We start from the raw sequence: 16,786 nt of genomic DNA on the forward strand, positions 1-16,786 counted from the left end.
TCGGCAGACGTAGCCCCTGGCACTGACCTTCACCCTGCATTTCCAGCATGGCTACGGCACCCAAACCTACAGGCTGCCTGGCTTTAGAACAGGCCGGCGGCACCTGTGCTCTCCACCTTCTGCCTCACATTTGTCAGTTCCTCCTCCTTGCTTCCAACATTGAACTCTCAGGCACAGTGCTGGGGAGAATTTCTATGTGACGGAATCTTCATGCACTGCCATGGTTATTTCCTTAGAACGCATCCCTAGAAGTAGAAAATCTGGGCCAAAATGTATGCAAAGTATATTAAAGCTTTTGGTGCGTGTTCCTAGATTGCCAGAGATGTTTTTAATCCATACAGCTGTCTGCTTTGCACAAGAGTTCCCATTTCTATCGCCTCATCCATGATTGTCACTCTTTTCTTTAAATATAATATTAAACAAGATTTAGATGAACTGGTATCTTGTTTTAACTTGCTCTCTTTAGTGACCAAGTTAAAGAAAGTAAAGACAGTCCCTATGACACTATCACAGTCTACAACCACTGTTATTTTGCTCTACCTATTTCTTCAGTACTTATCTTTATGTGCATATATCAAATTATATGCTGCTCTCCTTTTTAACCCTATGAAAATATCATCACCATTTCCCCCCACATTTTCTTAAAGTTGCATACTCAGGTGGTTTAGAAACACACACACACTCACACACTTTTTTTTAAAGTCTAATTTCTATTTCTTTTTCCTCAAGAATGCAAAAGTTATTTCACTCTCTACATTCTAAGGAAATCTGAAGGGGGTAGATTATTTATCTCAGCCACATCCAGCCATTGTTTTCTTCCCACAGGAACCACAAAGCCTCCCTACTGGCCCAAGCCTGTCTATGAACTGGATGAAGAGAATGCAGGAAACAATGGCTTCCTTAATGAGGATTTCATCGTGTGGATGCGGACAGCTGCTTTTCCCACTTTTAAAAAACTGTACCGTCGGCTCTATCGAATACAGTATTTTACTGAAGGCTTGCCTGCTGGTAATTACAGTTTCAACATAACCTACAGTATCCTTTTATACCACTTCTTTCTGTGATGAAGGAAAATCAGGGTCCATCTGGGTACCAGTTGTTGAATTATTTCATTCTGTACTTTTTTATTCTCCAATCAAATCTATCTATCTATCTATCTATCTATCTATCTATCTATCTAAAGAAATACATAGTTCTCTTGTAGGTCATATTGTCATTCCATCACCATATAGCTATTTGTCTCTACTCTATATAATCAACTGTATACCTTTTTTTAAGGAATAACAGTTAATAGCAGTATCAAGTAAGTAGATATGGATAAGTAGAAAAGGACTATTTCTTTATCCCAAGAAAGAGTAAATAACACTGAGCCTAGAGATCTGAAACAGTGAGGGGAAGCCTGTTATATAGGATGGGATGAGATGGAGGACCATGGAAAGAAAAATTGGTTTGAGAAGGAGTAAATTTGGCATATGGACTAAAAATAACTAAAACAGAGAGACAGTAGAACCTTCCATTCTAGACAAAAGCATCATAGACCAAGGGAGCCCTGGACTCATGGGGCAGGTCCAGTTCTTCTAACCGACATGGGAGGGCACTGAGCTCTGCACTTAAAAAACTGTATTCTTCACTCTCTTAGGTACAAAGCCAGCTAGTAGGAGTCCGTGCCTTAGTTACGGACATGCAGTCCTGTTTGGGAGACGTTGGCTTTAATAGGAGATGCTGAATTCTTTCACTTAATTCAAAAATACAAATGTAACTCTTGATTTTAACACAAAAAGGATTTCACTTCAAAATGAGACCGAACGCTATCTTTGAAAAATTGCACATTCAAACACAATGTATACTAACTCTGGACTTCAGACTTAATCTTAACGTCTCTTTCCGATTCTCCCTGAGACAGAATTCTCTGGGAGGCGGAATCTTTCCAGGGCTCGGACTCAGCTTCGGAAGGTCAGCAGATTAGGCATCAGCGTGACATCTCAGAGCTGGTGGCTGGGAGTCGCTCATGGGACCCCCACCCAGCAGGCCAGAGGATCGTAACACACAATACCTTCTTAGTTTCTTTACCTTTGGTGAGCTTGAATGTTCTTGGGGATAATTTTTAAGTGGATGACTGACTGTATGTGCGCCAGCTCCCTGCTCCATCTTTTCTTCTTTTCTGTCCTAGAGTGTGGACCTCTCCATCCTGACAGGAGTAGGGACATTCCTCAGTCAGAGACACACCCACTGACGTGACACCACTACTGCCCGTCAGCTTGTTGCCTCCTTTTGTTCACTGACCAGTACTGTTTGCCTTCAGTGCGTCCCTTTAACAATGTCTTTAATTCTAGTCTATGAAAACAAAAGCCACAAATTGCTCTCTCTCATGCAGCATTATACATACAGATCAAAGAGTAAGCCATGGAATATTACCTTTTAATTTAAACAAGATTTCAGCAATCTCTCTCTCTCTCATGCCCCCCCAAAACTGAGATTAAACGTTGCTTGACCATGGTCTCTGGCATTGGACCCTCTGGTCCCTTCGACCCTGTCTGCGATTGCCTTACCAGTAAAGCAGTTATAGTCACTATAATCAAGAAACGGGGAGGAAAAAAACCTACCGCATACCGCTGGCCGCACAGTGCATGACGGTGAGATTGGGTTTGAGGGGAAGAGGAAGGGAGTCTGTGTTCCAAGCGGAGGAGACACTGTTTCTCTGCCTGAGACATGCTCTCCTGAGGTGACTTCACCCACAGTCACGTTCTAAGTGCTGATGATCAAGCCAGCGTCTTCCACACAGAACCTCAGCCCTGGGCCTTCCGTGCACTACCTGTGTGGAGCCCTGGTGTGACTATTACCCAACCCACCTCACGGCCTGCCTAATATGCACTGAGAAGAGCTAAGCCTGAGCGGCAGGAAACGCTTACCACTTCTAACAGAGACAAGATGTTCTTTGTGTCCTCACATAAAGACCCCCCTAATGGAATGGAGGGAGAAAAACAGGCAGATGAGTCGAGGTGGCACCCAAGGACCTGGTGACAATGAGGAATTTTGACGTAAAAGAAAGAGCGAGAACTAGTTTTCTAACAAGTTTCCTTATGCCTTTGAATAGCATGTTGCCAAATGATTCGAGGCCTTTTAAGCGTTTTGCTGGGAAATGCTGCTGTCCTGTGCCGTTGCTATGAGAAGCCTTTATTTGTTTATTAGTTTGGTTTACAAAAGGCACCAGATGTTTAAAAACCTCAGGCCACATGCATAATCAAAATGACATCATTAAAATGCTAACGATAGCAAACCCACTTCAAACACTTTTCTCCCCAGCAGTCAGGGATACTGGCCTTTTCAGAACCTAAAGGAATACCCCACTTTTACTTTTCCCACCAAAAATGTTTTGCCATTTAGCTCACTAATTTTTTGTTCTTCTCTCCTCCTGAAGAATTTTCCCTGAGGTAGGAATTCAGACCTTAGCCTATGAAAGACTTTAGCCTACCCTGGGTCTCCTTCATAAGTGAAAACTAAGCTTGCAGTACAGCCTATCTGTATTCTTTTCATTTCCTCGGGTTTAAATATATTTATACATTATTTAGTTGTCTGTAAGTCATTCAGATCTATCTGTGTCAGAATCTCTTTCGTAGATTGCAACTACTCGAATGTAGAGAGAAGGTTTGTTTTTACTGAATTTCATTCCAGCAAGATACAACATACTACTTGGTAAAGATACGACAATATGAAATGGAATAGTCAACCTTTTTTTATAAACTACAGAAACAGCAATGAAAAGGTTCCACCTAATGTAGTTAGGATATACAGTGGTAGAGCTGAGAACTGCAATGACAGATCCTTAACAGGTCTTCTGTTCTTAGACTTTCCAGTAACCAGATTCCAAGGAGAAAAATCAGTTGTTCTCTCCACCCTGACTTGGAGTGGAGGCAGTAGCCTTTTCTTAGGTCTCACCTACACAGTGACAGGAGCCGTGACATGGCTGGCCTCCTTTTCCATGATGGCAATTCACTTGATGCTGAATGGAAGGAAGACGGTCTTCCCCCAGCAGAAAAGTGAAGATTCAAAAAGAAAAGCAGAAAACACAGAAATGGACAGTGAAGTCAATGGAGCCAAAGATGTCTGAGAAGCCTCACCATGACAGATATTTTATCAGGAGGAACTGCGTTGACAAACCAAGTGCAATTCCAGGTGGATAAATATTGAGAGTTTCAGAGTGAAGAGGAAGAGGAGGAGATGGAGGAGGGGGGAAAGGCATAATTATGTAGAGTAAAATGTCCTTGCAATGAGGAAGATAAATCATCCTTGAGCTCTAAACCAAGCCTCGGATATTTATTTGAATGCCTAGGAGAGTACCATCCCCAGACAAGAGTAAGTAGGCCTGGGGTCCCCAGGCTTAGGTCAGTCCTCTTAATCATTAGTCAAAGCTCAGACCCGAACCTTTATTGGCTGGTTGAAATTCCTTTTCTTTCTTTCTTTCTTTCTTTCTTTCTTTCTTTCTTTCTTTCTTTCTTTCTTTCTTTCTTTCTTTCTTTCTCTCTCTCTCTCTCTCTCTCTCTCTCTCTCTCTCTTTCTTGTTGAAATTATTATAGACTACCAACAAAAATTGCTGACCATTGAATTGCGCTTTCAGGATGCACTTTGAAAACTGATTTATTCAATGTTCTCTCCTTTCTACAGAGACTAAGTTTTCTCTGTTAAGACTAATCCAAGCAAAGGTTATGACAATTCCCTGAGCACACAAAACATAGCAATACAGCAAAAAGGAAGGCGAGGGAGTTCCCTAAAGTTATCCGTGCAGCCAAGAGGGAAGCCCTGAAAGTGACTGATCCCCTCAAAAACTACTCAGCACAAAACAGTTCTGGAGTTTATATTGGGATAACACAGTCTAACATGCAAATGACACGGATTTATGATGCTTGAATTATATGTGTTGAGGGAGCTTCTCAGAGTCCAGCTGAAAAGCTTGGCATTCCGGCTAAAGGTCACTTAGAGGAGACTGAACGAAGTACTTGGTAAAGCTGCCAGGGCAAGAGACCCCATAGACTTGTGTGCTGAGGTGACCAGAATATCATACTTTTCAAAACATGTTTATTATATCATTTTTTGACATAGGGGAAGCTTTTCTCTGTGATGACTCTAGCAGCAGAATTTTCATTGTTAGTGAAAAATACAGTACCAACACATATTTGTCTGTTCAACAGCCAGGAAAGCATTTCTTTGTTGCAACTTGCTGCGTTCAACAAATAGTCTAATACTTTTCCAAAAAAAAAAAAAAAAAAAAAACCCAAAATAGTTTCTAGTACCAACTCTGAAGTCTTGAAAGCACTCCCCTATCTCACCTTCCATATGCAACCGGTGACCAGGTGTGGTCGGCCAAGTAATGCCCCACCCCTACCCCAAAGACACCCATGTCCTCATCCTCAGACCTGTGAGTGTCACCTTACTCGTGTATTTCGAAAGACACTTTGCATATATGATTAAATTAGGGACACGGCTGTGGGGAGATTATCCTGGATTACCTGAGTAGGCCCAGTGTAATCATCAGGGTTCTTAAAAGAGTGAGAGGCAGGAGATCAGAAAAGTAGTAGGAGATGTGACAACAGAAGCAAGAGCTTGGAGTGATGGAAGGAAGGGGCCGTCATCCCCAAAATGCAGTCGGCCTCTAGAAGCTGAAAAGAGCAAGAAACAGATCCTCCCCTGACGCCTCCAAAAGCCCTCTTGGCATCTTGATTTGAGACTTCTGACCTCCAGAACTGTAAGAGAATAAATTGATGTTGTTTTAAGCAGTGAGTGGATGGTTATTTGTTACAGTAGCAATAGAAAACTAACATGCCAGGGGTTGGCAATGCTCTAGCCATCTGAGCAACTGTTGTTTCTTGAGCTTAGGTGAGCTGTCCAAGGAAGAGGGCTAGGAAGGAACAGGGCTCACACAGGAACCAGGCCCGTTGACTTCAGACCCTGGGCTCTCACACTTCTAGTCCATACTCCTCAGTTATGGTACTGACTGGATGAAGATATGGACGCACTGTTCCATCCCAACCTTGTTTGTCAGCTTATAGGATGCTGTCTTAGTCAGGGTTCTCCAAAGAAACAGGAACCAATAGTATGTTGTGTGTGTGTGTGTGTGTGTGTGTGTGTGTGTGTGTAAATAGAGTTATTTTAAGGAATTGGCTCACATGATTGTGGAGGCTTGGCAAGTACAAAATCTGCTGAGGGAGGCTGCAAGCTGGAGGCTCAGGAAAGAGTTGCAGTTCAGGCCAAAAGGCAGCCTGCTGGAAACCCCGGAAGAGTCAATGTTGCAGATGAAGGCTGAAGTCTGTCTGCTGGAGAATTCCCTCTTGCTCAGGGGAGGTCAGCCTTTTGTTCTAGTCAATCCTTTAACTGATTGGATGACACCCACCCACATTGTGAAGGGCAATCTGCTTTACTCCGTCTGACAATTTAAATGTAAATCTCATCCAAAAACACCCTTACAGAAACATCCAGAACAGTGATTGACCAAAGATCTGGGCACCACGGCCCAGTCAAGTTGACACATAAAATTAACCATGACAGAAGGCATCTGCATTCACAAAGTAATCAAGACTTTTCAGAAAAAGTACTCCTCATTTCACTTTGCACTAGAGTTGGCTCCATGGAAAGGCCCTACACAAAACCTACGTTCAGCCTCAAGAAACTAAACTATTCAAGGAAAATAAGTGGCCGGAATTTATGACTGGAGGGAGATGTGTAGTTCTTCTTTTCGGCTTCTCCACAAGTCAGCACATTCAAAACGATTTATCTTTCCGTGACTCTCACCCTGCTATAAAATCCGGGCGCCATCCTCCACGTCGGGGGACGAGCATCATCCTTCACGATGAACTCCCCACCGACAGCGGGAAGCTTGACTTTTCTGGCTTGCTTTCTCTTCTCGCCCCCATCCTCTTGTCCTCGTCTTCTTCCTCCACTTTTCTAATGCTTCATCCTTGTGCTTTGTGAACTGGTTGGTGACCGATTGTCAAAAGTCAGTGCTACCCTCCTCTTTCTCCAACGCCTGGCAACACCGCTGAAGGGAGAGAAAGCGAGCGTGAGACCCAGAGAGACAAAGAATACAAACGAGAAGCAGCGAGAGCTTGGGAGTGTGTGACTGTGAGTATGTCTATTTAGAAACTGTGTTGGAGTTTTGAAGTGCTGTTATTTAGATGTATATTCTAAGTGCGTGGGGAGAGGCAGCAGGTAGGATGAAATTATGGGTGTATGAATAGAAGTAGATTTTAAGGGGAGGAGTGGAGATAAACGTGTAGAGTTGGCCTTTCTGTGAAATGTACCAATGAGATCCCTACTCTGTGTGACAAGCTCACGATGCCAAGGATACCCGATGAGCCAGCGCGGGCTCCTGCCCTGAGGACTCCTGTCACACGTGTGCTGTCCTTCCAAACCCATTCGCACTTGACCCGCACCGTTGCACGTGGATTCCACACTCGCCTCCCATAGGTTTCTCTCAGTTTCCTGAATGGGAGCCTGGCCTCCCCCACAGAAGGGAGAGCGTTCTCCTACGGGGCCGCACCAGGCTTCGTACTCCTCTGTCTCAGCCCCGAACACCTACGTTCGTGCTGGGCACAGAGAGGTAGGTGTTCACGTTGATAAAAGCCTCCTGACTTGGACACAACAGCGTGACCTTTCCCAGCCTGCACTAAGACCTGCCTAGTGAAGGCTGGTTTTCCATCTGGTTTGTTTCATGGCAGAGGCTTTATTAACCAAATGTTAATAAAAGAAACCCGCTTCAGACAGCTGCTGGTGGTTTTCCTTTGCAGTGTGTCCAACAGAATCCCACAGCGCCGTGGCCAGCAGTTGTCGACATATTTTGCCTCTGGATGATCATACATGAGAGGACCACTGAGCGCGTTGTCCTGGCTTCTCCACCGGGTGCGACACGGGGAAGTCCGTTCCCCCTTCTCCGAGCAAGGGGAGCCCCTGCAGTGCTCAGCCGGGGTCCCGCTCACCAGGACTGGGACAGGGTCCATTGCTAACTCTACCTTGGTTTGGCAAACGGTGTGGCCCTTTGAAGTTTTATAGCTGCTAACCGGTCTCTAAACTTTCATTCTCTTTTTACCTGTTCATAGTATCAGTATTTCATTGGCACTTCTTAGTTAAATGCATTTTAGGGTAAGCCATGGCCCCCTCCCCCACAGCTTTTTTTCTTCTTTTTTTTTTTAATCTCTTACCCATTCCCACCCCCTTAAAATAGCTATCTGGTAAAATGATTAGAAGAGGAGGTGAAATTATGAGATTTGGATTGCAGTGACTCAGAGAGCAGCAAGAGGAGCTCACTTAGGGGGGAAAAACACAACTTTCCTGCAAAGGCTCAGGCTTGTACAATATCCTCATTCTAATCCTGTGGCAGTCCGTGAAATGATTCAGAGCTCCTCTGACACATGTAGGAACTCTTCAAAGTCTGGAGAGTGAAATATTGTCTTATAATGAATCTTCCTTTTTTGATTAGTGTGGAGCCTGTATCCTGCTTCCAGAGGCAGGATCCAGTTTTCTTATTCATTTTCACCACAGTTGGAATGGAAAAACTGAAGTCATTACTCTGATGGCAAGAAACATCTTGTGCTCACAGAGCCAGCCGCCGGGCCAGACAGGCGCCTTCTGCTCCTTTTCTGTATGGAAAGAGCTTCACTTCACTGAAACAGACGGTTGTTAGTGCAGGCTCACGTTATAAAAAATATCTTATACTCTGCTGATGTTTTTTGTTTGTTTGTTTACAAAGAATTCTGTTTCTTTTGTATAACCAACATTCCTGGCCTGGCCATAAAGTTGTATTCATCAGTGTGAGGGTCAGGAGTTTTCTTGCGAGGTCAGGTTGATTCCAAATGGTTTATGGAAACTAGAGCTGCAGAACTTCAAACAGTAGGCTGGGGTGGAAGAGACAGGCAGCACCTTTGTTTCAGGAAGGTGAGCAAATTTTTGGATTTCCATCTTCTGCGGCTGAAAAATGAGGAAGGAAACCTGAAGGGGAGAGTGGGAGAAATGAAGCAGATGAGGAAGGAGCCCTTTCTGTGCCAGGTTGGGTGTGCCTTACCCACATTACTGTATTTATTTACTCCTCACACAGTGCAGTGAGGCAAATCTCTTACCCTCCCAGCACTAACTTCCTTTACCTTCTTCCCTCCTGTCAAAGCCCACTTCACGTGACAAGTGTTAAAATGCTAGATACACACTTGCCTTCAGGGAGGAATGGCCGTGGGACCCAGTTCTGACTATGGAACATAAGAGAATGTCTGTTGGAGGGATTTGGGAAAAGATTTTCCTCCAAGACAAAAAAGGCACACATGAGAATATATTCACAAATTATATATCTCATAAGGGATTAATACGCAGAATATATTTTTTAAACTACAATTCAACAACAAAAAAACACAATCCTATTTGAAATGGTCAAAGAACTTGACTAGACAGCTCCAAAAAAGATATACAAATGGCCACTGAGCACATGACTAGATGCTCAATATGTAATCATTAGAGAAATTCAAATCAAAACCACCATGATACATCACTTGACATCCATCAGGATGGCTGTCATCAAAAACAAGGGAAAATCACAAGTGCTGACAAGGATGTGAAGAAAGTGGCACCATTGCTGGTGGGAATGGAAAATGGTGTAACCACTATGGAAAATAGTATGGTAATTTTTTCAAAAAATAAAAACAAAATTACAAAACAAAAGCAAAAACAAACAAACAAAAAAACCAGAATGGGATCCAGCAATTCCATTTCTGGGTCTACACCCAAAAGAATCTAAAGCAAGAACTTAAACAGATATTTGTACAACCACATTCATAGCAGTATTATTCCCAATAACCAAAATGTAGAAGCAACTCAAGTGTCCATTGATGGAGGAATAGATAAACTATGATTGAGATAAATATCTACATATCTGTATCTATCTATAGATATATATCTATAAATAGCTAGATAGATAAAAGTATGTTATTGAGCCTTAAAAATCAATGAACTTCTAACATGTTACAATATGGATGAACCTAGAAGACATGCTACATGAAAAAAGCCAGTCACAAAAGGACAAATATTATATGATTCCACTTACATGAGATACTTAGAGTCTTCAAATTCATAGACAGAAAGTAGAATGGTGGGTGCTGGAGGCTGCAAAGAGCGGGGAATGGAAAGTTATTGTTTAATGGGGACAGAGTTTCACTTTGTGAAGATGAAGTTCTGGAGATGGATGGTGGTGATGGTTCTACAACAGTGTGAATATACTTAATGCCACTAAACTATACACTTAAAAATGGTTAAAAAGGTAAATTTTATGTATATTTTACCACCACCACACAACAAAAAAGTCTCAGGGTCATTGTGTCATGCTTGGAACTGAGAATGACAAACACCAAAAAGTCTTTGTAAGTTGCTCTTATACACGTGCTAAATATTTGAACAAGCCAAATATCAGTAAAAAACATGGAGTGGTGATGGCTGTGGCTTTCAGCTGCAGTATCTTGCAGCAAATTAGGACAGCATGCTTGTTGTGTGAGGTTCCTGTCTTGCTATTTTCATTGGAAATGAATAGTCTCCACATCAATGGGGAGTTTTATTAACTAGGGTTTATTGGGTTCACTAAAACAGTCCCATTATTTAACCACTCAAAAAGTTCTTCAGCCACAGACATCTTATGTCACTACATCACCGAATAGAACTGTCTAAGATGCTCTGTAGATAACGTTTTAGCACAAGGAATGCATTCTCCTGGGAACACACTGGAGTCTCCACATGGCCCTTAAGAAGACAGTGACCTCTTTGAAACTACGACTGCAAGATCCAGGGGGCCGGGGACGACTGCCGGGTGCACAGATTCTTCTGAACTCTGGTTCTCAAGAAAGACTAAATGAAGGACTCATCTGAAGACTCAAAATAGAATCTGTCACATACTAATCCTGTGAGGTAATGCATGGTCTTGCAAAGGCATTAAGAAGAAGGAAGACAGATAATCTGGGCCTTTTTTTAACGTGATTTATTGACTTCTAGAGACTCAAAGACTGGAAAAATTCTCCTATAAGAATATATTAACATATATAGATCTATTGAACTCATTTAAACTGAAAATAATAGTTAAATCCTAGGATCAGGACCAGCAGCAGCATAAGGAAAGAGTTTTCAACTCCCCAACCTCCTTCCAGCCAACTCAGATACCATCAGTCTCCCAGCCAATGCACAGACAGAGTCTGTATTTCAGGATTTTCATCTTTGACCTCTTTCTGTCTAAAACATAAAATAGCATTGTCAGGAGTTTTAGATAGCCTATAGCGTCATGCAAGCTTCTTTTGGTTCACACCAGTGAGAGTTTCCCATATGGACCAAGGTCAATTCTTGACCTCTGAATCCTCCATATGTTATCCTCAAGGCAGCTGCCTTCTTCTAAATAAATTAGCTGTGTATTTTCTGGGATCAACCACATCCTTGGAAAACTGACTGCAGCTCATCCAAGAAACTTGGCTTCCATTCCGTGCTCTCTAGAGACAGCTGTGTGAAAGTTTCAGAAGCAATAACTCAAGCAGAGGGTCCCCTGTGGTCAGCAGACCCCCAAATTTGGATAGCATGTCAATTGAATATTCATTGGCTTGAGCAGTTTGGCAAAAGGAGGAAAGGACTCCTAATTCCATGGGGTCACGTATCCTCCCTGAAACTAAAATGGAAAAGATGAACTGACTCATGAAAGGATGTTGTGAAAAACCTAATGTCCTGGGTCCACTGTCATAATAGTACCTCCTCTTCTCATCACTCATTTCCCTTGTGTGTCTCTTGAATATTATTTTCAGGGATTTAATAAAGATTTCTCTGTCAGCAGTCCAAGTCAAAGCCTCTAGAGGAGCCGGTATATTGTTTGAAAAGTCCAGGGCCCTCAGTTCCAATGACGTGTAGGAATAGAGGATGTAACGAACAAGATGTCTACTGGGGGCAGCCTGAAGCCAACAGCACCCTGGGATTAGAGAGAATTAAGACACATCAACCCATTGGAGATATTTAAACAGATTGGGAGTTAGATGATATTAGCAATTACATATACAGATGGCAAATAAACATGTGAAAGGATGTTCAACATCCTATGTCATTAGGGAGTTGTACATTAAAACAACAAGATGCCACTACATACCTCTTAGAATGGCTACAATCCAAACACTGACAACACCGAACGCTGACAGTATAAAAGATCAGTCATTGCCAAGGGTATGAGAAAGAAAAGGAGGGATGAATGGGTAGAGCATAGGAGATTTTTTAAGGCATCTGTGGGAACTTTCTACTCAATTTTTCTATAAATCTAAAATTAAAAAACGTCTGTTAACTGAAAAAAAAAAAATAGAAGAGCTGCTGATGAAAAGGCTGGTATCTAGGTACCTAGGTAATGCCTAGGTATCTGCATGAAGACAGGCCAGGCAGAGATTTTCATCTCCTCAATCATGTAGAGTATTTGTGTGGTTGTTAGATGGGCCTCAAAGTGAGGTCCTCAAACTGAGGTCCAAGAACCACCTCCATTAGAATCAACTGAGTCGATTGTTAAATGCAGACTCCTGGGTCCTGGGCCAGAACTATGGAATCCAAGTGTCCTGGAGGGAGACCTGGGAATCTGTATTTAGAACACAGCAGTGATTCCTGTGCACCTGAAGGTTTGGGACCCATTAGTGTCCACTGTACCTGTCCACTCAATTCTTGGTCTTCTATTTTATTTTATTTTTGAACATATGAAGAAATAAAGATAAAATGTCCACACCATTTTTATCAAATATATGTAACAAGCCTATGATCAGAGAGGCTGGAACGTGTGCATGGACCACACACAGGTGAGACCAATGAACAACCAGTTCGGAGAAGCTTCCAAGCCTGTGCCAATCAGAAATGACCCAGTAGGAGATAACTCATGAGCTTTGAGTCAAGGAGTCATAGGTGATTTCCAGGAAGATCTGTGAAAGCACATCAAACAAAAAACCCAGAAAGCACCCAAAACCAAAGCAAAGAAACAAAAATATGAAAGGTGAGCATTTTTCATCATAGTTGTTACATTCATATATTTGCCAGACTGTGGTTTTCTTTCTCCCTTGAATAAATTACTGTAATTGTAGCCTGAGACTACGGTAACACAGTAAATGAAATTGTAGTAGAAGGGAGAATAAAATATCTTTCTCATTTGTCTCGAATCCACGAGTGTAACCAATTAAAAGTCCTTTTATGTTTACATAGTGCTTTGTTTGTTATTGCTATTTTAGCACTTACAGCCAGATGTGTACCTATCTGTCTCCTTCACTTGGCTATAAACTCTTTAAAGGGTCTTATTTACCTTGGGTTCTCAGTGTCAGGCACACAGAAGTTATTTTGCAAATATGTTTTGTTAATTAATTAAAACAGCACCTCAGGATAGAGTCACACTCTCCGTTGCAAGTTGGGTTGTATAAATGAGAGTAACAGCAAAACCTCATCGATTTAAAGCAAGTGGAAGGGAAGACTGAGGCAGTAGGGAAGGTTAGGGGTCAGCAATTGCCAAGAGTAGCAGGAAGATGATAACGAGGCATTAGCGTTTTCGGTGCTTGAGCATTTTTGTCACATCACAATGTAGACCCACCATTGTCTGCTAATAACCGTAGCCATTCTTAAGTATAGGCTTTTCCCTTCTTCTCTATCCAACATTTCTATTGTTACTGAAAAAAAAAAAAAGAAACAGAAAAAAGAAAGAAAGAGAAGAAAGAAAATTCTAGTAGAACTACTCAAAGTCAGATGTAGAGAAGTCAGGCAGTGGGCATAAAAGAAATCGGATGAATTCTGTTCTTAGTGTTTGGGTTACTAACTTTGCATAGGAAATCAGATTTGCATTTCAAGTGAGTGTATTTGCTGCGTGCTAGATTTTCCTGGCCTGTGGTATAAAAGTTGAATGCCCCCAGGTTGTACGCCTTGGAAGGAATTAGTCTCTGTTGTCTGTAGAACATAATTAGCATTTCTAAGAAACACTCCAGGAAAATTAAGAAAAATTAATTCATTTTGGTTGTTGGACTTACTTTTATTTGGACTAACAAAGTCATAGCTTAATTAAGGCCCGTCTCACAGACAGTAACCATCTGAAGAGAAGCTGTGGGTAGTGAAGTGGCATTCACATTGTCATCTGTGAGGAACCTTGCATTACTTTGGAACAAGACAAACTAGTACAATAAAATTGGGAAACACCTTGCATTTGAAGATTTATGGTTTATGAAATAATTTCTTGTATATTAAATCTCAACAGAGAAAATACCAAAGGTGGGCAAAGATGTGTAACAACCAGATGTCTCATGCATCACGTGTAGGAAAGTTCATTGGATCGCCTATTTTGAACAATTGTTGGGCAGTATTCACTAAAGCTGAACATATGTACAAGCGATGACCAAACAATCCCAATTTTAGGTATAGACCCAACAGAAATGCATATATTTGTTCTCCGATTCATACAGCCAGAAATAAAAACTAAATGCCCATCAACATAAATATGTATAAATAAATTATAGTGTTTTTTATAAAACTGAATACTATACAGCAAGGAAAAGGAATGATTCATAACAACATGGATGAATCTCATAAACATAATGTTAAGTGACATAAGTGAGGCATACAAGAGTACATATTGTGTGAGTCCTTTTATATAAAGTTCAAGCACAGGCAAAATCTATAGTATTAGAGATCAGAATAGTGAATTCTCCTTTGTCAGGGGAGCAGTGACTTGAAGGGATATGAGGAATGATATGAGGGGCTATGGTGACATTCTGCTTCTTGTCTTGTATGTTTATTACCTGAGCATCTTTAGTCTGTAAAAATTTATCAAGCTGTTCATTTCTAATATGTGTACTTCAGTGGATATACAAATCCTAGGAAGTTGACAAGAAAGCTATTATTATGTCTCTATTTTCTAAATGAAAAAACAATTAGGTAAAGAGAAGATAAACAACTTTTTCAAATTCCTTAAGTTACTTTTCACATGGTTGACCAAGGCCAAAACAGTGCTTTATCATACTGCAGGTGAAGAAATACGCCTTGTATTAATTTTGCCTTTTCCCCTCTTTCTGGGAAGTAGTGCTTTAGAATCGTTAAGTTACTAATTGTAGTGACACCCCAATATGTAGGTAGAGAAAATGGAGTATAAGTATATTTCTCTTCGTAGATGTAAACATAGAATATATGGAATTTTATTGTTCCAAATTTACCAGAACAGATTATCATTCAAAATCATTCATGAGTGAATTTTTATTCTAAACAAAACCAAACAACTAGTCATGTCTTTGGGTAAAAATAGATATTTTACATATGAAATTATATACCTAAAATTCTCATTTTCTATGTGAGGAAACTTGAGTAGGAGATAAGCTGAAATATCTTATATGGAATTAACTACCAGGGCTAATATTAATATAAGGCAAAAGAAAAGATGATTTCCTCCACAACTAGTTTCGGAATAAATCAACTCAGACAAATTTTACAATCATACAACCATTAAAAAGAGTTAGGAGAGAGAGTGGTAAGGAAAAGGCCAGAAAAGCCAACAGTCTAAATGCCCTCACAAGCACTGTAAAGTTAGAGTAAAAAATTTGAAAATGGAGTTATAATTTATAAACAAACTCCCAAAAGATGAAATTACACTTATTCTTTGTTAGTTTTCATCTTTATCACATGACAGAGTTTATGCATTTTATTCTTTAAAACATCTCTTTGCTTACTGAAAAGCTAATAAATCAGTAAAATCATCTCAAGATGTTTTGGGGGGAAAATGTGAACTAAAATTTTGCTTTTTATCATAGTAACTATTTTTGTATTATCTTCCAGGTGACTACGTATATTTATATCATGGTAATCCTAAGGTATGTACTTCTTTGGTGACATTTCTTTTTAAATGAAAATAACAATATTATACATGCTCCTGTGATCTTTTCAAGTAATAGAAGTATATAAAGTAAAAGGACAATTTCTATACCTTTCCACTCCAACTCAGGAGTAAGCACTCTTAACACATCCACCTTTTTTCTTGTATGCTCATACGTAAGAGTACACACTTACTATTTTATCTTTTGTTACTACTACCTAACATTTGGTTGTAAATATTTTCCCATGTTCCTGTATAATGGCTATTTTAAAAGACTACATAGCATTCCTTTCTGCGGATGTAGTAATCAGGGCTCTTAATTATAAGTGACAGAAATCCAATGTACACTAGCTTAAGAAAAATAGGAGACTAAATGACTTGCATCACTGGAGTGAGCTTGGGTGCAAGATTTGTTAGATGGGACTGGATCCAGGGCTCAAACGATGTTTTCCGGAATGGGACAGCTAAGTTTCTGTCTCTCTTCATCTTTTGCCTCTGCTTGTGTATTGGTCTTACTTTGTTTTACTGCAGCTAGGCTTTCTCCATGGGGCTCACAATTCTAGGTTTATATTTTCCCAGTCCTTGACCAAAGAAGCAAGATGAGGTCTTCCTAACTAAATCTAAAGGAAAACGCGTAGGAAAGCACTTTTATTGGCTCATTTCTAAACCAGTCACTGTGGGCTGTGGAGATGGGACAATCTGGCCATCCTGGGTCATGTACTTACCCCTGTGTGAGAGGAATGAAGGAAGTGGTGGGGAAGAAACATGCTAGGCAGGCAGAAATAGTACCTTTCACAGATACTAAATCCTGGGCTTTGAGATTGTTGCAATATTTTGGCTGTGACTGATAACCTCAGGAACATCTTCAAGGATGTTACTCCTTGAAGATTATTTTCTGTATGAAAAATTCTTTGGAGTGGAATTCCTGAT

General features: G+C 40.8%; 1 protein-coding gene across 4 annotated transcripts in view; it reads left to right on the forward strand.

Moving 5' to 3' along the window:
• Window positions 1-16,786, forward strand: part of LOC117032117 (cell cycle control protein 50C-like) — a 43,242-nt gene that overhangs the window by 15,510 nt on the left and 10,946 nt on the right. For 3 of the 4 annotated variants that reach the window (XM_033123339.1, XM_033123363.1, XM_033123353.1), the window contains 2 exons: window positions 826-1,035; window positions 3,846-5,715. In XM_033123339.1, coding sequence (XP_032979230.1) covers window positions 826-1,035; window positions 3,846-4,108 — 473 coding nt within the window. In that variant the 3' untranslated portion in view covers window positions 4,109-5,715. Of the gene's footprint in view, window positions 1-825; window positions 1,036-3,845; window positions 5,716-15,819; window positions 15,855-16,786 lie in introns of those variants that run through there. The other variant, XR_004424683.1, reaches the window with a different exon arrangement.

This window comes from Rhinolophus ferrumequinum, chromosome 2 (assembly GCF_004115265.2).
Source record: "Rhinolophus ferrumequinum isolate MPI-CBG mRhiFer1 chromosome 2, mRhiFer1_v1.p, whole genome shotgun sequence".
Lineage (NCBI taxonomy): Eukaryota > Metazoa > Chordata > Mammalia > Chiroptera > Rhinolophidae > Rhinolophus > Rhinolophus ferrumequinum.